Source organism: Phalacrocorax carbo, chromosome 4 (genome assembly GCF_963921805.1).
Source record: "Phalacrocorax carbo chromosome 4, bPhaCar2.1, whole genome shotgun sequence".
Classification (NCBI taxonomy): domain Eukaryota; kingdom Metazoa; phylum Chordata; class Aves; order Suliformes; family Phalacrocoracidae; genus Phalacrocorax; species Phalacrocorax carbo.
Window position 1 is genome coordinate 58970033 of NC_087516.1, and position 21621 is coordinate 58991653.

The 21621-nt window shown below is 39.8% G+C and overlaps 1 protein-coding gene across 1 annotated transcript in view; it reads left to right on the forward strand.

Annotated features, from left to right (window-relative positions):
* Positions 1 to 18132: 18132 nt before the first annotated feature.
* EGF (epidermal growth factor) overlaps positions 18133 to 21621 on the forward strand; it is a 62457-nt gene continuing 58968 nt past the window's right edge. Inside the window, exon 1 of the mRNA XM_009503224.2 lies at positions 18133 to 18918. Coding sequence (XP_009501519.2) covers positions 18744 to 18918 — 175 coding nt within the window. The 5' untranslated portion in view covers positions 18133 to 18743. The remainder of the gene's footprint in view (positions 18919 to 21621) is intronic.

A 21621-nucleotide genomic window follows, 5' to 3' on the forward strand; every position in this document is an offset into this window, starting at 1 on the left:
GATGTGCTAGTTGCATTTATCAAACATTAATCACAACCTTCATAAAAACTATGTACTTAAAAATAATAGGAAAACAGTTTGCTTCTATTGAGGTCAAGACTTTATTTGAAAATACAAGTTTCCTTCTGACATCAGCTTGTGCTTTGAGACATCATACAGCTCTGTTGTACAGTATCTTGGCCTGGAAGTGATCTCAGGCCAATCAAGCCTGAAGCTAGGTAGCCACAGCTTATGGACTCTCGAGAAGTTTGTACACATCTTATTGTGATTTTGCAGATGCTATGGCAAAGGAGCTTCTTTAGTGTTCTGAAGCTCAGGTAAGATATTGTTATGAGTAACTCTGTGAGAGATACTAGATATTAATAATGTTAATTTACATCAAATGATCTTACTGCAAATCTCAGCCTTAGAATTTACTTGGATGCATATCCAAGAAATCTCTGTACAGAAAATGTTGTGGTACTGTGTAATACAACACACACTTCCATATACCTATATATTATGTAGATATTGCACAATATTATGAACTACACTGTAGTAATATAATACATTTTGAGATACACTAAGAGGAGGTGTTGTCCTCTGGTCATGTTGGATGTGTAATGAAGTTCAGTGAGCACAGTGAAAGTTAATTGCAAGCATGCTTCCCAGTGTTTAAAAAATCAAGTATTAAGAGTAATGATGAATGGAGAATTGCCTGTTAATGATAATAATGAATTGTCTATTCTGAGGCTGCTTTTTTATTGCCTGAAGTAAGTAACGGAGCTTTTATTGTTTTAGGTTCAGATATTATGGTATATAGTATGTATGAATTGAGAACCACAGTTTTTCCTAAAACTTACAACTGCATTGTTTTCTTGGACCTTTCTATGGCTGGAAGAACTGTTTGTTTTGCCAGGAAATTGGGAATCTTCTCTTTCCAGGGGGAGAAATTTTTCTCAAAGCTGCAAACCAAAGCTTAGTTAGTTAGCTTTAAAATAGTGGCATTTCTTGGTGTCCCTAGTGTAGGATTAAATTTTGCCTGCTGGAATGCTAGAGAGCTTATCTTGTAAGGCATATCTTGGCAAGAGGAAAACACTCAGTCAAAAAAGCAACATAAAATCATGGCAGAAAACGAACACATTTTAAAATCTCCATAGCACCTACATGATGGTGCTTGAGAGTCAGGAATAATAGAATTAGTATTTGAGACGATGGGAGCTGTAGTAAGGAAGCAGGTGAGATGTTCAAAAGTGCAAAATTAGCTTACCTGCATATGCTTTTAGTGTTAACCTTGGTGTTCCTTTCTGTGTTACTAGTGTGTGTGGTTAAAAAACGATCTTTTTCCATGGACAATTTTGATTGCAGTGAAGATGTTTTTAGTTTTCCGAGTGGAATATTTTTACTTTGTCAGGTTTTTTGAAATTTGGGGTTTTTTTTGGAAAGCACATCCTTTCTGCATCAAAACCAAGGTTCATCTGACAAGCAGTTTATTATAAACTACATTTTTAAGAGGACCTGAAGTGTTACAAATGGAAGGCAAATGCCTTCTATTTTCCATATAGATAGTGTAGCCAGTAGCAGTTGTTGAAGATGTTTCCAATTAAAAACACCATGTTTGTCATTAATGAAAGCAATTATTTTAACGTTTATATTTAATTCATGGAGAACGTTTTATTTCAGGTTTCAAAACTTTGCAAGAAACTTGAATCTAATTCTGGAGTACAAAAGTGCTGTCACCTGACTTGTAGATGATACATCAATATACCAGAGTGAGGTGGTGCAAAGCTCATTCGAGAGAGCTCACTTGCAAACGTGAAACCTTTTGGTTTGACTCATCCTTGTGGAATTACCGTGTCCTAAAGTTAGAAATTAATCTCTATGACCATGTGTGCTATCCATATATCAAAGATGGAATGTATTATAAAGGGCATGTTCTTTCAAGAAAACATGAGATACATTATTTTTTCCACAGTTCTTGAGACAACAGGGTTACGTAACCCCGACATGCTTCTGTACCTCATGTCAAAACAGCAAATTTGCTGGGGAATTTCGGTAGGAGTTTGATGCAAAGGCCAAATCACACAATAAAGACATGTGCCCTGCATCACCCAGCATCGGTTTAATTAAAGAGCTGAATAAATAATTCTGGTAGCAGATGCAAATTGTTAATATTAATGATAGAAACATTATGAGATAGACTTTGTCACCTGTAGTCAATTTGTATAATACCTTCTGAAATGCAATACTGAATCAGTCGTCCACTATGAACAGTGATGACTGTAATCTATGCTCGCCCTATAGGAGAATTTGGAGAGGATTTAGCCAAAGTTTATGCATCGCCTTTCATGTATTTTGCACTTTGTTAGCTCAATTCATCCTGCATTGCACCAAAAAGGTTAGACTTCTTTTTATACGTTACCCACAATGGGTGTGTCAAAACTGAAAGGTTAATGAAATAACTGAATAATGTGAGCTGAATGCCAAATAGACCTCACTTTTACATAAAGCTTTAGTGGGCATCAGCGCTTGTCATAGTTAACCACAATACTGGCTTCAATGTGCACTTACTAAGCCAAACTTTAGGCATCCGTGCATCTATTTTAGTCCTTGCCATTGCTCACAGTGTACTTTGTATTCCTTGCACTACCATTGGATTCTCACGCTTTTCTCAGGCTGGGGATTAAGAGAGAAAGCTCTTTCGTGTGTACCATGAAAATGTCTGTGATACCAAAAACATTCAGACTTGTGCTAACAAGCTAAACAAGGGACATTTTAAACTCATTACCTTTGCAAAGAAGTAATTAAAATAGAAGTTGTTTTGATGTGAAAATAAAAGATTGTTTTTATACATGACCGTGTGTTTGCTTCACCCTTTCATCTTTGTTTATCGCTTTAGACAATATGCGATGAGTGTAGCTGTAGGAATAAGAGGAAATCTGAGAAGAAATGCGAGAAAATACAGAAAGACGACTGAGGAACAATGGAAAGGTAGTATTCTAGAGAATGCTGGGACTGCATGTCACAAAGCCTTTTGCTTGCAATTCTGCTATGTACATGGCAAGGGTGCTGGGGTGTCTGCAGACCAGTAGCTATAAAAGCATGGATGAAGATGCCACAGGTTATTGCAATGAGCGGAGCTCTGTACATGCCCAGTTTTGACAAGGTGGGGGCAGCTATAAAATTGGCATGTGGACCAAAGGCACTAGGGGAATTTGGAGAACATACTTAAAGCCAGTCTTAAAGCCTGCCTGCGTCCCAATGAAAGTTGTGAGAGCTGTTTGAAGAACATTGCCTGTAAACTGAAAAGGGGAGAGCGAGTAGTTTATGCATGTGTCGCAAGGAAGAGGGCTATGCATCAGTAGCAGATCTCGCTAGGGTGTGAATCCTAGTTGTACTATACCACAATAGTCCATCATGATCTATGATTTTCTTTTTAAAACAACCAATTGGTTAGATCTGTGGCTTGGAGGTAGACCAACTTGAATTTCCTTCAGGAGCACAGATGAGATTTCAAAATTAACCTTTTTTTAAATTATCTAACTGGGTGTAGACTGGAAACATGCTGACCCTGGATGCCTTGTCTCATGGAATTCATTGCATTGTTCTAGGTGTTACAGTCGGCCGCCGAAGCTCCAGGCTAGCGCTGTCACTTTCCTTTGTTGAAAATGAGAAGTTTTCAGCAGAATAAATGCTTTCTGTTTTCTTTTTAAATCACTCAAAAAAATTTTCCTCTGAATTTCAGAAGATCAAAATTCACATCAGACTGGAGGCATGATTAATGTGTCATTTTTATAAACTAATTTTTATAAATCTGGAAGGCTCCCTTGCCAGACAGTGGCAAAATCAAGCTGAAATATCAGTATGAAACAGCCTATAGCAAGGGGAGAATTCTTTTTACGAAGCTGTGTACATTATTCATCAGTGTTCAGGAGGGGAATCTTTTCAGTCAGTAAGGCGGAAAGCAGCTCTGAACAAAAGGATATGGTCTTTCCCAAGATGTAAGTAAAAGAGATGCACTTTCTTTTGAGTTTCTATTTTTTATGAAATAACATCCTAACCTTGTGTCTAGAAAAGAATGTGAAATTGCTCCAATTGTTGCAGCAAGTTCAGTAGCACCTGTCAGGTATGTATTTTAAATATATTTGGTCTAACTTAAGGTCTGGTATTTTTGCAAGACACTTGATTGGCTTAAGAGTGTTATGGCAGGAGCTGACTGTACAAACAACTGTAGCATTTACATCTCGTAACAGTGGAATACCAGTTTACCCACAATGTGTGAATTACTACATTTTGGAGAAGATAGTCTGACAAGAAAATACTTTATTCTAAAATGCTATGAGTAATCAAATACTTGGCATACCTTTCTAAGGAGTTGTTAAAGCAATTGGGTAGTGATGTGGGGGTTTTGTTTTTGTTTTGTTTTTTATGGAACTAAGGTGACTGAGAGGGACTTGGTGAAATACTTCATGTCCAGAGAAGGCTAAAATGGAGCGTGTTTTTTCTTCTTTCTTGACACAGAAGAAAGGAACTTTATGCATGTGTGTATTGAGGGCAGGAATAGAGTATTCCAGTGTTGCCTCAGATGGAGTTCAGGTACTTTCTTTTGAGGCCTCTGGTACAGGCTACTTGCACTTGAGACGTTACTGGACTAGGTGGAAAGTAAGAACATTCCAAAATGACAATTACTAGGAGATAAAGTGCAACTATAATTCAGTCAACTAAACAGGAGCTTTGTTGATATATTTCTAGCCTTCTCAGTTGTTTAGACGTATAGTTGTAGGAAACCTTTAGAGTCCTCAAGCAGCCGTTTCTCTAATCCTTCAGAAAGTAAATTAATAAATAAATCTCCAGATCATGTTCTTGCTTAACTCTTTCTCATTTATTCTTTCCAATTTAATATTGTTTTGGAAAACAGGAACAAAACAATTTGTATAGTCTGCTTTGTAATATTCCCTCCCCCCCGTCTCTAGCACAATTACACCTTTGTTGAAGAAAAAGGTAATTAAGTCCAATGCTCATAAGTACCTTTTTTTTTTTTTTTTAAGAGCCTGATTAATTAATGACGCTGAAGTCTAATGCCATGGGCTGATCAGATCGACTTCTGAGTCATGTGTCTTGAATTTTATGCTGCTAAGATTTGGCCAAATGTTCAAGCCTCCAAAAATAACTTGTACCAACTATATTTTGTTTGTTTCATAGCCCAGTCCCTTGTGTTTAAGCTCATGTGGAAGTTAAATCACAGAGGGAGAAAGAGGACAATATAAGGGTATGGTAAGCAGCCACCTATAGAGCATGGCTCTATATAGTTCAGAGTCATATTACATTCTCTTCTAATGTTCTCTCTTTTCTTTGTCTTTTAAATTTTACCCTTACTTGATTTTGGATAGAGCCACCTTCTAAGTTACACTAATCCTGTAGAGTACTGCTAGCTTCAGGTTATACATGAATGCATTATCCATGGGTATTTTTCCAGAGCGAGCTCTCAGGTCTTGAGCGACCCGTTCTGGTTTCTCACTGATTGGTTTAAAAAATAAAAATACTTGGTATTTCTTCTTCTCTAGCATGAAAATGACATGGTGGAGTGATTTCCTTCCTGCTGAAGCAGGAGTGTGAAGACAGGAATCGTAACGCTCTTGCTTGTTCTGGGACGCAGACTTCATAGCTGAGGATCACTTATACCTTGCAATTGTAGTGTTTGCTGTCATGTCTGTGTTGCATCAGTATCCACAAACCACTCAATTCCTGGAGTTCTGTGCCAATCATTCCGAGTTCGGCCTAAAATCTGAGCATAACATTTTTTAGTAGAAGATTGCCCCAAATTATTTCTCAACATCAGGAAAGAGTCTCTCTAGAATGGGAGAGGCACATTTCTGTGCACAAAAGTGCTGCTTATTTGTTCCTTAGCTTGCTTGAGCATTCTTTACTCTTTGACAGAGGAGCAGACATTCCCTTTGGATAGGGTAATCAGCAGCAGAAACAATGCAAGCCACGTTTTTCACAAGCCAGAAAAATAACGGTCTTTGTTCTGGTCAGACAAAGATTTGAATAGGCATTATGTCCAGTATCTGTATGAGTTATTTCTTTGAAACTGTAACAGGGACTTCATGAAGAGAGGTAACTAATAAAGTTCATTGTTTATTGATAGAAAAAAAGTGACATTTTCTTGTGTCTTTAATAATGACATAGCTCTAGAGATTGCTGGAATGTGAATTGGTACAGACAAAAGTTCAGTCTGTCACAGGATAATTAAGTTTTCAGTTTCTTACTACTGAAGATTCACATAGAAGTGAAGTCTGGATCAAATGATATGAGAGAAAAAAATGGTGATTCTCAAAGCTCATTAGCCTTCATAAAGTAATCAGAAGAATAGCCATGAAAATTCTTTTAAGGGTCGATCAGCCAAAAACTATGCCAAAAAAAATGAATAATGGTTAAACAATTGCTCTTTTTTTATAAAAGACTGGAAAGACTCAGAATCAGCAGATAGACATTTGGAAAGGCGCTCAGTACAAGCAGAACACACAAATGATAGTTTGGTGACTGGGACATGAAACAAGAATTTTTAGTATAACTATGTGCAAGTCTGCCTTGGAAGAGAGCATTAAATTGGCAACCTGATCAAACAGAGATTCTAAACAAGGGAAAAGGCTGTGGTGAGGGGGAATGCATGAGCAGCAAAGAATAAATTCCTATAGGAGATGCAGAAGAAAGATTAAATAAAGCTTATGAAATAATGAGCAAAAACTGCAAGAAGGAATAGTGAGAATTCACTGGTTCCAATAACTGGTGGAAAACTTTTCAGTAGAGTTTAAGAAAAATCTGGTCTGGGGGACATGATTTGTTCATTATATTTAATATTAATTCATTATATTTAATTCAGTTAATCCAGGAGCTGAGGTAACTGCTTTGTAACATGACTTGCAGAAAGGGAAACCCTAGTCTTAGGCTGAAGGAAAGAAAAAGATTGGCTTTCTGAGTCTGATGAGGCTACATAGGCGAGGAACCACGTGACTGACACCTTTGCCATCAAAGGAGTCTAACTGAACTGTAGAAATGAGATAGGCCACATGTTAAGCGGGAGAAGCGAGGACAGTGTTTGGTGGCAGCTGCCAGCTAGAAAGATAGATGGGGTGAACTTAGCACCACTTGAATTTTCAGTCTCACTGAGAAGAATACTGAAACTGAAGAGAGAAATAAACTATGAAGATGACGTACTTTTATAGGCCTTGTTATAGTCAAAACACCATTGTGTATCTTTCTGATACTTTGCAGTTATAGGAAGTTCTGGACAGAATGACAATTGACAAAACTTTAACTATAGAGAGCCCATTACAGTATGAATAACCTGTGATTCATCAAAAGGGCAGGAGGACAGGCCTGGAGGAAGTTGAAGTCAAATGTCACCACCCAAAAATATATCTGAAATGATGAGGTTTCTTCCTCTGATGAATATTTGGAGTAAATTCCACAAAAGGCCATGCTCTTTCTGAACTGTGTGATGCTGGCCTTGCGTGGGCTGGGGATAAAACATAGGAATGGGTTCTGAAAAGATGCTCTAAATAACTTATTGACCACATCCTGGGAACTGGCATTTGACAATGTTTCTAAGCCCACAGCCATTTCAGCAAATGCCAGTAGCTCAAGACTTAGTTGAGTAGTACTCCAGTTACAGCGAGATGATTCCTGTCACACGTTGTTTTGGGCAGCTTTCAGACGCCAAGAATAAGCATGCACAAATAGCAAGAGTGTCTGGCAAGAGGCTGGGCCATGGCAGAGATTCGGAAAGTGCTTCCACATATTAATAATTTCAGCAATGTGACAGGTAGATCATAAGCCACTTGCAATATTGATAAAACAGTAATAGTCAAAGTGCCCCTTACGAATGTTTTTCAAGCATATGTCCAAAAAAAAAAAAAAAATTATCCAGGAAAGACTAAGGATGACTGACTGTCTCTTAAGGAGACTATAGATGACTCAGATTTTCAGCATGATAAAGGAGCCTGTGAAGATGCAACTAAATAGCCTCATTTCATTACTGTACAAACCTGGCATGTATAAGTAACCACTGATGACCACAAACAAACAAAAAATATCCACCTTTTTTTTGAGTTGGCCTCAATAGCCATCAGGACCTGTGTTCTGCCTGGCACTTTTGTGCAAGACAGGATCTTTTTGTTTATGTGCATCAGTTTCATAGCAGTTCCACCATCCTCAAAGGTCAGCAGTTTATGAGAAACAGCCCTGCCGGCTGCCATAAAGTTGCCACTCACAGAGCTTAACATATCCACTGGGTAAGTAATGAGGCTGCAGAAAGGTAAAGTGACTGCCATTTACAATGTAGCATACCATTTCCTACTTTGGTGTTGTCTGACTACTTTTCCTAGTTTTCTGGAAATCCTGCTTCCCAGTAACTCTGCAATTCAGCTGGTCACAGAAAAGCAATTGCTTTGGGTTCAGCACTCCAATTTCAAGAGTATTACTTCAAGCCCTAACCACTTTGCCAGAGCACTGATTGCCAAGAGCTTTGCTGCGTCAGAAAGACTTGGCTTTTTTTCTTAGAAGTTACTGAAGAGCGACCACATTACTTCTAGGAATAGTTCAGTTGGTTAGTCAGGAGAAATCCTGGCAACTTTGGAGGTAAATCTTCATTGTAAATCGATCTTTATTAAACATGTGAAGCTAAGATATGGCAGTCTTTTCCTGTCTGTACATTTGCCTGAATTAAACAATATGCTTAATCTGATGGGTCCTGGTAAAAACAGAGTGATGTGAAATATGAAGTCATCATTTATTCATTGTGGATACAACTGTAGCAAGACTTGTCAATAGCCATACAGCAGTACAGGCAAACCTTTCAGCCTTAAATGCTTATAATGCTATCCTCATTTGAATTGTTCTGCACTTAATAGATGGTTCTTCATCTTACAAGAAATGCATTAGTAGCAGCTGAATACTTCACAGAATCCCAGAATCCCAGGTTGGAAGGGACCTCAGAGATCATCTAGTCCAACCTTTCTAAGATGAGCACAGTCTAGACAAGATGGCCCAGCACCCTGTCCAGGCAACTCTTGAAGGTGTCCAGCGTGGCCGAGTCAACCACTTCCCTGGGGAGATCATTCCAATGGGTGACTGTTCTTGCTGTGAAAAATTTCCCTCTTGTGTCCAACTGGAATCGGCCCAAGAGCAACTTGTGTCCATTCCCCCTTGTCTTCTCCGTGTGACTCCTTGTGAAAAGGGAGCCTCCATCTTCTTTGTAGCTGCCCCTTAAGTACTGGTACATGGTGATGAGATCCCCTCTGAGCCTCCTTTCTCAAGGCTGAACAAACCCAGCTCTCCCAGCCTATCCTCATATGGCAGCCTTCCCTGTCCTTTGATCATCTTGGTGCCCCTTCTCTGGGCCCCTTCCAGTCTGTCCACATCCTTTTTGTACAGCGGGGACCAGAACTGTACACAGGACTCCAGGTGTGGCCTGACAAGTGCTGAGCAGAGTGGGATAATGACCTCTATCTCTCTGCTGGCGATGCCCTTTTTGATGCAACCCAACACCCTGTTGGCCATCTTGACCACAGCAGCCACTGTTCGCTCATGTTGAGCTTCCTGTCCACCAGGACTCCCAGGTCCCTTTCCACAGAGCTGCTCTCCAGCCAGGAGGATCCCAGTCTGTACTTGACCCACAGAACACTATGACTTGAAGAGTTTTTAGTAACTGGTCATTTCAGAAGGTATAATTGCTTTTTTGTGTGTAAGGGAACAGGTAGCTGTTATTGGCAGTAGAGGAAAAGGAATGTTGATGTCAATTGCTAGTTAACGTTTGCTGCTGGAACCTCTCGTAGACTTAAGATTGAGAAAATAAATGTCCATTTCATGTGCTCACACAATGGCAGCTGGTGTTTGGGACATGTTATGGAAGTGCATAACATGAAAACCGTATCCTGAAGCCTTAATCAGATTGTCCCCGTATTTTGCCTTTACTTTTACAAACATTATCTAATATATTAGAAATACTTTCCAAGATTTCTCTTATTTCCAAGTATTAGGCTAAAGTTAAATTATACAGGTTTAAAAAATACTTACGTAGCCCCTGGAGAGCACATGATAGAGATATTCTCTTACCCAAGGAGCTAATATCTTTTGATTTCTGTGGGAGAAAAAAGCAATGTACTGATTTAGAGCTGTGTTCATGGTTAAGACAAGAATCTGGCCCTTCCATAAGATAGGCCTAGTCCAATGTTTTTAATGCAGTCAGTGGGAGTTTCATATTGATTTCAGTGAGCTCAGGATCAGTTTCTCCTTCATGTCTGGAAGCAAAGAGCTGTCACTCTGGGTATTTAATCTTAGAATGTGAAGATGAGCCTGTGGCCCAGCAACATTCGAGGAGAGTCCCCACCCTTGGTCTGCATGTTTTGCAACTATGAGCAGCTATGAGCATTGAGAATGTACGCAGGAATTAGTGTCTTTGTCTTCTACACCAACATACATAAAGTAGGTCCTTCTGTAAGTCTCTCTAGAGATATATAGATGATATTAGAATTTTACAGTTTGGCCCAGATATTTCTGGTACCTAAGTTTCTTCTTATGACATATTCTGCCTTGCCTGTCAGCCCAGTTCTAAATAAGGCAGTCAAACGTAAATGTGCAAGTGGAGAGGTTTCTTTAGCATTGGGAAACACATGCAGACTCTCAGAATAGATTTCCATGCCCCTCTCCCCTTACTAGAGTCTTGTTTCATTTTGGAAAACTGGGCACCTATGGCTAATTTTCAAAGCACTACCCAGGAGGTATACCAAACCCTCTCCCAAGGGCATTGCTGAAAAGGATTTGGGTGGGTACTCCTTTTTATAATTTGTCCTAATGCCCAGTTGACCTTAACTGCAATAGGACCGCAATATTATACAGAATGGCCCTGAAGTGCTCTAGCTTTTAATAAAGATGCTGCTATAGGTTGGAGTAGATCTTATAGATGGTGATTTTGGATTAGCTACTGTGTTCACTATTATTGTGGTTTTAGTTCGGTGACTTGAGAGTGTGATGCATTTTTTTAATACAGTATACAAGGCAGTGAGTCTCAGAAATGCTCTCACTACCGTAAGCTAGCTGGTGTAGTCCGACTGATGTCATATGTTAGTTCTAGTAAAATCATGGGAGGCTTCTGTGTATTTTATCTTACAGTACTGATAGGAACTTTATTATAATGAACTTAGTTGGCACTTTGAGAAATAATTTTTTCCAAAATGTAGTGTAATGATTTTTGGTAGAAGTAAAGCATAAACATTAACTGAGGGAAATGTATCTGTACTGTGCTTTTCTCTATGGAAGTAAACTTTTATTGCACTCTGAGTAGCAAATATTTAAAAGTTTTCAGTGCTTTGCAACAGCACTTGGCAAGAAGATTATTTTTTATTTCTGATGCAACTAATGTACAAACCCAAATTAATTTTCTCTTCTTCCTTCTATTTTGTGGCCCAATTTGTTCTCTCTATGTGATCTTAGCAGTAATAAATTAACAATCACTTTGCAGTTTTGAATATTACCTTACATACAAGGACCTCATTGCACTTTATAACAGCTATTAAATTGAGTAACCCTTCTTCATGAAAGAGGGAGGTATTGGTCCTTTTTGTTATTGAAAGGTGAATAGTGATGTACGCAGATCTTGCACAGTACGCCAAGATCATGCAGGAAGCCTGTGGCAGGATATAGATGGAATGAAGGCACCTTTTAATACACTGTGCATGTGGTTCTAGCAGCCACAGAGTTTGTCTGTGCATCCATAGACATTTTAATTTACAGAGTTTAACTGTGCCTGATTTCACAGCTGCTTTTCCGGGTTTGTCAGTTGACAGCCTAGTGTAAGGCAAAGGCTGTGCCAACCAGTACGTACTGGCAACTACAAAGGAGGTAGCTGTACCTTTCAGGAATCTGTTCCTTCGCTCTTCAGCTAGGCAGATGTTTCTCATTGTCATGCGCCCGACTAGACGTTTTGTAAGAATGTATGTGACTGTTAATGACCACTTTGCTTGCTGTTTGTTTGTTGGTTACACAATCACTTGTATGCTGCTCTGTTACAAAATGATTTTTCCTGGTCCTTAATGCTTTAACCCAGTGCTTAGTACTTGCTTGATCAGTCCCTGAGACCCAGCCTTTGTTATGCTGTTTCGTTTTCTTCAAAACCACCATGGGAATAATACTCTTTCTGACTTCTACAGGTAATCTTAGGGGTTTTCTGTAGCACGGCAGTGTTTTACAGGTTCCAGAGGTAAAGGGACTACCACGAAGAACTGTTTCTTCCCTTTCTGCAATCACCACTGTCACTTGAGTCTGAACTGGAGCCTCCGTATTCACACTTCCACCAGCAAATACAGGATCCGTCTGAAGCTCTGGAGTATGTAGAGCCATTATCTAAAAGTTAAATATAATGTGGGCTATTGCTTGTAATCAGTACGCCTGCCATTTTCCCCACTTTTTCTCCTTGTCCCTGTCTAGATGGAGAATGCTCAGCTGCGGCCTCAAGCAGGGTGTGTTTGGTAGCTGCAGGATTTGGATGCCAAGTTCTGGGATATCATTCTCACAGTGGCATCTGGGTCTGCGATAGGCTCTGGCATTGCACTGCCTGCAGCTGTGAGGCTCTCTCTGAGGTGGTGTTGGGTCAAGCTGCCTCCTCCGTGGCAGAGCCCCTTGCTGATTGCTTGCCACTTTCTGTGCCAACTACTTCCTGATATGGCATAAGAAATCCACATGCAGGACACTTATGGCCACTCTGGGTAGGCTCTGACAACCATATATTGTTTTGCTTTAGATCTGTACTGCGCCTGTAAAATTATCTCACACAGTAAATGCCATCACATCTAAAACTTGCATTTCCAGTGCAAGCTTACTTTCCGCAGGCTCTAGGCAAATTCTTCAGGAAATTCTCAGTGCTCAAATATTTACTAATTAGGACATATTTGCTTCTGGAGATGTCATGACCCGTTCCACGAATTATAGGGAAATGAACATTCCCAGCAATTATCAATGTATTTTATTACACCTGCTCTGGGTTCCCCACCAATTCACAGACGAATCCCTCTGGCGCCAGCTGCATTTTCCTGCCACGTACAGGAAAATGTTACATTTCGATGAAGAGAATGTGGCTTGCAGCATGCTAAGGAAGTCATCACCTCCTTCAGAGTCTGGCAGCAACTGGGAGCACCCTGCAGTCTGCTCACAGGAGCTCAGTACCAGGCACTGACATCATCTCTGGTAATTCCAGTCTTTTAAGTCCATCTCAGGTGCTTTTGCTGTGGAAGGCTGGCTATAGCAATGCCTGTTTCTACTTCTACTCGTATTTATTCTTCACCTTATTTGATTCTGCCTTTGAGATGTGACACACAGTGTAAGCTTACACAGGTGTGTGTTTGTATAGGTATGCCAAACTGGTGTAATAGACACACTAGGATAAATGGGATTAATCTGACAAAGTGAATGAGTTTGGTAAATGCAGTGATTCCGTTCCACAGAGCCAGTGAGGCAGCTGTAAAACAAAACCATAAAATGTTCCCTGGAGTTTATTTTCTAAAGAGCATCTTCATCACAAGAAGAATGAACCATCTGAAAAGGTCTGTAATGCGGAGACAAAAATTGACTGGAAAAAGTAATTTTAATTATTCATCTTCCCAGCCCAGAATTCATGGGATAAAAAGAGTAAAAGGAGCAATACCTGTAATAGATAGACTCCAAATAAGAACCTATAGACTGATATTTAAAATCCTAATCTCTTACTGGTATCAGTGGAAATGGTGAATTGTCAGCAACTCTGAAAATCAGTGAAATCAGATTTCAGCCAGTGCTTTCGTTCTGAGAGATCTGTTAGAGTGGCCGTTCTAGTATGTAAACTAGAAGTCATTTTGCTGTGGGTGAAACAGAGCTATCCCTGGGACAGAAACGCAGCAAAAAAACCATGGGGAGGTTACATTTTTGACCCTGATAGTGAAGTAATCCCATACCTGTTACTAAGATCCTTTCTTAAATGTTCTCACATAGCAAGCTGCATAGGCCTTATTCATGGTAACAAATGACTTGCTTTCTCTTCAGTCTTATCTCCACTTTGGAGAGCCAAATGACTGTTTCAACATGCTATTTTAACTACTCCTTTATGTCTGCTAACATAGAGGCCTAATGTAGTCATCTAACATTGATAAATGTCATAAGTCAGTAATGTGCTATGTGGCTTCTCCAGAATGTTTCGCTCTTGTTCTGACTGTCTGGATACAAGAGAGAGCATATTTGACTTTCTTTCTGGATCCTTCTGTGGATTCCAGTGTGGCCTAGCTGATGAAATAAGTACTCACTGTACAGCAACCGGTGAAAGGTGCCTGTCAAAATGTTAAACGTAAAACTGCTTTAAAAAAGATAATATTGGTTATCACTAACAGTATGGTTTTAACATGGATTTTTTTTTTTGTCTTTTTCTTTTCCTTAAGATCAGATTGCAGTAGGAAAAATTATAACCTTAGCAGAAAAGACATGAACTCAAACTACCAAAAAAATCCAGTGGGTATTTGCCATAATTGCTGCTGTGAAACAAACTGAGACAACTGGAAAAAGATTACCTACAATAGCACTTGGTTTTCATAAAGCTTTCACCATGTAAAGCCCCACTCTTTAACTAATTTTACTAATAAATTAAATTACAGCACCCTGCCAGCCAAATACCATCTCCAAATTGTTGAAGAGAACAACGAGTGACATGCTTGAGGACGAAACCAGAATGGCTGTCGTACCTCAGGAGGAGATTTCAGGCATTCCTAGTTTTTAGAGATCACTGGAATATGCCACTCTCTCACACTGTGCCTCCCCCTCCTCTGTCTGACGGGCAATTTAATATTGCATAACGTCCCTTTTGTCAGAATTATACTCAGTGCAGGCTCAGCCTCCTGAAATTACGTCAGCGGTACTGAATCAAGCACTGCCATATCGGAGGAAGTATGGTGATCAGAGTCAGCCATCCCCACACTGACCCTGAGCTCAGGCTTCAGCAAGTAGGTGTAAGGCACGGTTTACAAAAATGTGTATTTTTCGTCATAAAAGTTGCTTGTGTCAATCAGCTACTGCTCTGGTGGCAATACCTTTTCTGACAGAATGAGACGTGCATGAGCGTGTTGAGCCAGGGGCTGGCAGGTTTCCTGGGGCCATCAGGGAGGATCTGGAAGCTGTTCTGTGGGATCTGAGTGTTCCTCACTGCTCTGTGCTATTTGTACTAGAGAGAGCTACTACACATTTCCTATGCCATTTCAGTGAACTCTTGCGTTTAATCATTAACTTGTGTTGGCCGTAACTGGGATTGTGATGACTATAAAATATAACTTAACCAGATTAGAATATGCCTAAGGCCAGAATCAAACTTTCAGAGGCTGACAGAAAAAGAAGTCAAAGTGCTGACAAGCTAGTGTAATGGGTAACAAGCAAGAATAAAAACCAAGATATGATTTAAAGAATGTGCTAATTAATACAATATAGATACTGAAAGCCCTGGAAAATTGAGGGAGGGCTCTGTTTCCTTCACAGTTTAGAAAGAGCCAGAACATACTGGCCTTGAACTAGGTAACAGCAGCTCTTTGCCAAGATAGGGGAGAAGACCCTCTCCAACTGAATCACTAGGTGGTCTTTACCAACTGTGGCAAAGAAAGCCTTCCAAAGATAGCCGAGATAGCGGGAAGTCTGAAAGAAAGGAATAAAATGTTTGTTTGTCGTTCATCAGTGTCTTGAGTCAGCAGGTCAAATTAAACTAAGTCAGTCCTTTGCATTTGGTGTACTGGGACAGATAATTTTAAGATCATTTTGACTGATTCCGTGGGGAGCCTACAGATGGGACTACTGTGCTGTTTTCATCTAGTTTATCATATGAGTGCTAGACTAAAGTAAATTGCTGTACTGAATACCTGTAGGTGAACACAATAGTTTGCTTTGTAGAAACATGTTTGAACAACTTCTTAAATGCTAAATGACTTTAAGTGTGAAGGAATTATTCTGTGCGGTATGTTGAACCACTTGGTGAAAAATGGTATGTTTGAAAAGTTTAGGTGTGGTACAGCCTGATATATTTCATGCTTTATAGAGAACTTTCTGGTGTGGTCTAAGGGACAGTGATTGTTTCTATCCACTTTCAAGTAACTTATTTATATTGTTAGGCCTAGATCATGTCAATTCATATTGTGGGTCTGGGGGTTAGTTCTGGTCTGAGCTATATTTGGGTTTTGACGGTAAAAAAAAAGAAAGTAAATCCACTATTAAGATCTCTTTCTTCCTGTTTTTAAACCATACCTGTATTTCTAGGATGGTAAAATTAATGACTTGGTTAACCACTCTTTACCTGACTGCAGTGAAGGGATCTCTTCTTCCGGAAAAGATCGTTGTGATATTGGCATGTCAGACAGTTCTGCCTTCACTTTTACTTTAGAGAAAAAAGAGAAATTCTGGGACATGCCTTTGACTGCGTTTTGAGTAAAGGCAAAAAGAGGAAGGGGGGGGGCAAGACTGGGGGAGATGTTCAGAAAAGACAATGTGTGTAAATAAGAGACTAAAAGAGTATGAGTAAGACAGAAATTGCTTCTGGGTTTTAATAGGAAAGGCAGAGCTTATTCATTTTATCTCCTTCAGTGAGTTTGTCTGAGTCTGCCCTGCAAGAGGTCAGGGCTGTGCTGGGATGGCCACCCTCATGGTCTAGCAAACACTCCGCTCACAGTTGCTGACAAAGAAGTGACACATTCCTTTGGAGCTGTTTAGGTTGCGTGGTCCCAGCTTGAACACCAAAGAAAATTGTGTGAGGAGGAACTGATGGCTGTAGAATTAGTAAAAGAAGTTCACGTGGAACTTACCACAGTTCCTGGGCAGGATCCTGTAATCCTAGATGGGATGGCATTATACTGCGCTTTCACATTGGTTGCCCTTTTGTATTCCAGGGGACTATTTGGAGAAGCAAATGCTGCTTGGCATGAGTCTGGCCCTGCATAATTTACATTGCTGTTTTTGCATTTTATAGCATGCAGAATAGAGACTCGGTTCTGAACAGAGTATATGGAAATGTGGCTGCCATTTGTCAGTCCGGATTTAATTAGTTGCATTAACTGTAGCTGTGAAGACTGAGGGAGCAGAATGTGCCTGCACACAGGCAGAAACAACAAGAAACAGTTGTTTTTAATGGTGAGTGGTCCAGTTTATAATCACGTTGTTTCATGCTTTTTATTTTCTGACCTTGGAAGTCTGGGCTCTCATCGATTCGGTCAAATATTGGGGGTGGCGGGAATTCCCAGAGACAGAACTCGTACAGCTGTAGGTTACTGTCTGATGCTGCTGCTGCATCCAGCTGTTGTATTAGTATTTATTCTAGCACAACACTACAGAAATAAAAAAAAAAAGGAAAGAAAAGAAAAAAGCAACAGACTAAGAATGCCTCACAGTAGTTGGCTCAACAAAGCCTGTTGCAGTCAACCAGTTGAACACCTGCCTAATTCTCAACGCATTCAAAATTCAGCAGATCACTTATGCTTGTGCTCTAGAGCTTTGCTAGTCTGGGCCAAAGGACTGGGAAAAAGGAGACTTTTCAATACTGGAAGAATTAAGAGCTTGATGCATTTGGAATTTCTCTAGTTTATATACTTCAGCAAAACAGGTGTAAAAGAGCGCTGCATCACAACGGTGGCCTCTTACAGCACTGACATGTGCATCTAAATGACTGCAATGTATGTGAGAGATGCAGACTCAGAACACGTTGCCTTGGTCTCTGACAGCAGGTATTCTCCTGGAAGTGCAAAAGCACCAAATTCAGACCTGAGAGAGATGGTTGGAATTTCTTTGAAATCAGAATTACAAACACATACCCTAGATCTGAACTTGACCTTAGGCCAATTTGTATTTCCAGTTGTAATGTATCAGGGAAACCAGAGGGATGTTTTTTTTCCCTTTTTGCATGAAATGTTTTGAAGACAAAGTTTGTTTCTGGTGGTAAAACACATGACAATATTAAAATGAATGCAACTAATCATGATTGAACAGACACGGTATAAACCTGCCTAAAATCTCTGAGAAATAAAATTTAGCTGGCATGCCGCAGGTACTTCTCAAGCAGAAGGGGCTGCTTTTCTAAGTAGGCTGTATTTATTACGGGTGGCTGGAGATCTGCATTCTGGCTCAGTTCCCTGTAGTAAGGAACTGACCACATTACTATTTGCAAACACAGGGTTCACTCAAGTGGTACTAAAAAGAGAAGAGGTGGGGCAAGCAGAGCTTTAAAAAGAAAAGAGGAGTCCGTCCAAGTTTGTATGTAAAAAGCAACTGCTTTTTGGAGAAGGACGGTACCTGGAGATCTCGCTCCCTGTACTCCACTGAGGGCTGTGGTGAACAGTTTTCCAAATTTGCTGCTTTTAAGATCTGAACAGCAGCTTTGCTTGTTGTGAGGAAATTCGCAGTGATCCTTGTGAGCATTGCTTGTAAGCTGTGTTAAATTTGTGGCAAGAGTGTCAGGCATTTCATACTTGGCTTCCAAAAAAGAAAAAAAAAAAAAAAAAAGAAACGAAAGAGAGAGAGAGAATAAAACGGCGTGTGTGAGGAAGAAATCTCCCAGGAATTTCTTCAAGGTTGTAGTCAGACACAGTAAGGGCTAAAGTGACAACAAAAGCAAGGCAGAGATAAAACTTCATATTGTGATAAGATGTCTGAGTGTAAAGTGGGAGATTGCAGAAACCTTTTGGGATTACGTATGCTCATCTTGTCCTGGATATGACTGAATGCAAGCTAGTTTTTCTCTAGTGACAGTTCAAAAAACCTACAAGATTATGTTTCTCTTCCTTGTTGCCTTTTTGCCAGTGGTTTTTAAAATTGGTTTTGTCAGCCTCTCAGCATTGCAGCACTGGAACTGTCCTAATGGATACAGATTAAAGACTGAAAACTCTGCTTGTGTAGGTAAGTTGCTGACCATTCACAGACTAAGAAAACTGCATTTGTATTCTCTTATTTGAGCTTTATAACTTTCAAAGTGTTTTTTTTTACAGACTGCTTGTGCGTTGTACTGGCAGAATTGATAAATCAGCTTCATGATATCTTTTGCTTCTGATAATGAACAGAACTCATTTTTAGTTTGTTTTTCAGAAATCAGTCACTTTTCTGTCAGTTTAACTATCCGAAAGCAGGATAAACTCTTATCTGATCATTAAGAGAGCTGAACTGTTCCCCAGTTAACAAAATTCCTTGCCATTACTTTAGTGTCTCTGCATTTTCAATACATGTGCACGCACATATTTGTGCTTCTATATATGTAAAATTTGTGTATGGGTGTATTTTTGTATTTCTATATGCATATAGAAAGAGTATTTTAATGATTATGTATAAGTATATACTTAGATGTGGGCTAGATAAATTTAAAAAGTACTCTTTCTATGTTTATTGGTGCATGTAGATATGTGTGCTTATTTTTAATAATACATCTCACAAAATACATGAAGTGGAGGTGTGTTTGATACCATAGTCTGGGTGAAATGTTCATTCTAATATTAGTATAATCATCTCCAGTGATTTGGAACATGTAAAATGCAGGTTCCTATTCTTTACAAAGTGTAAGGCAAAGAACGACACAGCCCTTCTCCCTACCCTGTTACCTTGAAGTCCAATTTTTTTTAGAAAGCCAGAGCCAATGAAGCTGTGGGCTTTGCAGTAAGAACATGAGGAAACACTCTGTAAGGATTCGAGCAAGCAGACCTAATACTTGGAGTTAAGGCTTTTGTCTTAGATTGCTTGGGCTTCAGAGGCTCTGACTCAGTTCTTGACATGAATCCAGTGATTTAATAACAGGTGCCTCCTCTGTGCATTCTGCCAAGAAATACCATCTTGTAAGCAGAAAGTAGAAGTATGCATGTTAAGTGCTCTCGTATTGAAAGAGGAGGAGCTAGGCATTTTTTGTGTACAAATGTTAAACCTGGCTGAAGGTTTAGCTGAGAGTGAAACACACCTAGGGTGCTTCCACCCTGATGTTTGAATTCAAACAAGAACCATACTTCCGAAATTAATCTCCACACTGCCACCTCTTACTAGGCTTGTCTTCAAATTGGGGAGCACTCTCAAAGTGCACAAACTGGATTTCCTTTAGGCCAGCCTGAATCAGAAGGTATTCCCATAGGAGAGCATCCACCCTCCCTGCTGTTGACGGCCGTTTGGTCCATGGGACCACACTAGACCTGGTTCTCTGTAAACTCAACCTGAAATATATGCAGTGTGTATGTCATATCCTCACAAACTCTCCTATAGGTCCACACTATTTGATAATATGTAAGTAGCTTCCACAAGCTAATTAAGATGTACACTAGTTATGACTTCTACATTACTGGGTTGCCCAATTAAGAGTTCAGATACAACAGGAGAATCCTACTGACATGAAGGAATTGCTCAGTTCTTGTTTAATGAGTCAAAATGCACTCTTAATATTGCCATTCAAAAGTCTGCAAAGATGTATTTTTTATTTCAGTTGACATATTTTGCATATTGATGTACATTGGTCTTCCATTAATGGAGATATAACCTGCCCTGCATTATGTCTTTTGTGTGAAAAATTAGATACATTCAGCTGCTGTATGAATGGGGGACTTTACGTAAAGCACCAAAACAGAACGGCCGGTCGCTCAGCAAACTCTACAAGAAATAGTAGTAGAAGTCGCCTTTTGCGTAGGGGCTAACGCTACTATGACATACCCTGACCAATTCCATGTAATATAGAATAAATGGAAAATAAGATGTGCTAGGGTATCTTTTTAATTAGAGACCACTGGATTGCAGGGGGTTAAGCAGAGGTGAAATTTTGACATTAAATGTGAGACTGAAGGACGCTTTGGTGGAATGGATTTCCCCTGTTCTTTCCTCTGTGCGGGATACACAAGTCATGTTCTGACCAGAAGTCCGGATGTATGATATTCTAGTTCATTAATTATAAGGGATAGAGGGTGCAGTGGAAGTAAGTGGTAGGAGGTTGGAGGCAGGCTTTGAAGGTAATAGTGGGGATAAAAGTGGTGAGTGGGAGACGTGACTCATGCCACTGAACTGTGAACAATGACAGCAAGCTGAACCGCGGCTTGGCGACCGTTCTTGGTGAGCTGTAATAAATATACCAATTGTAAAATGTTCTTTATCGTCTGTGACTGTGGTGGCATCCTGCCAGCCATAAGGACTACCCTGAACTGAGAAGGTGTCTGCTCTCTGTTAGTGAACTGTTACAAGCGATACTTACTGGAAAGTGTGTAGGCTTTTCTAGATTTGTTTTCCATATTGCCACTACAGATGAAGGTCTAGGTCATGCTCTTCTTACATTGCTAAATAGCTCACTTCTTAATTAGTTCCTTTTATTTCTAAGGATATTCAAAGATCAAAGACCTTCTCATCCTGTGGAAGGATAATGAAATCTAACCCTAAATGTCTCACATAATTTTATACAGTTATTTTAAGAGAGATTATTTGAATCCTGACTTCGAATGCCAAGAGAGGAGAGGCCTTTCAGAGGGGACGTGCGTCCCACAACAGCGAGGTTTATAAGAGAGGAAGTATGGGAGAACAGATCATGAGGTCAGAACAAGACCAGTCTGGTGAATGAACATACCAATTTATCAGCAAGTTATGGTAGAA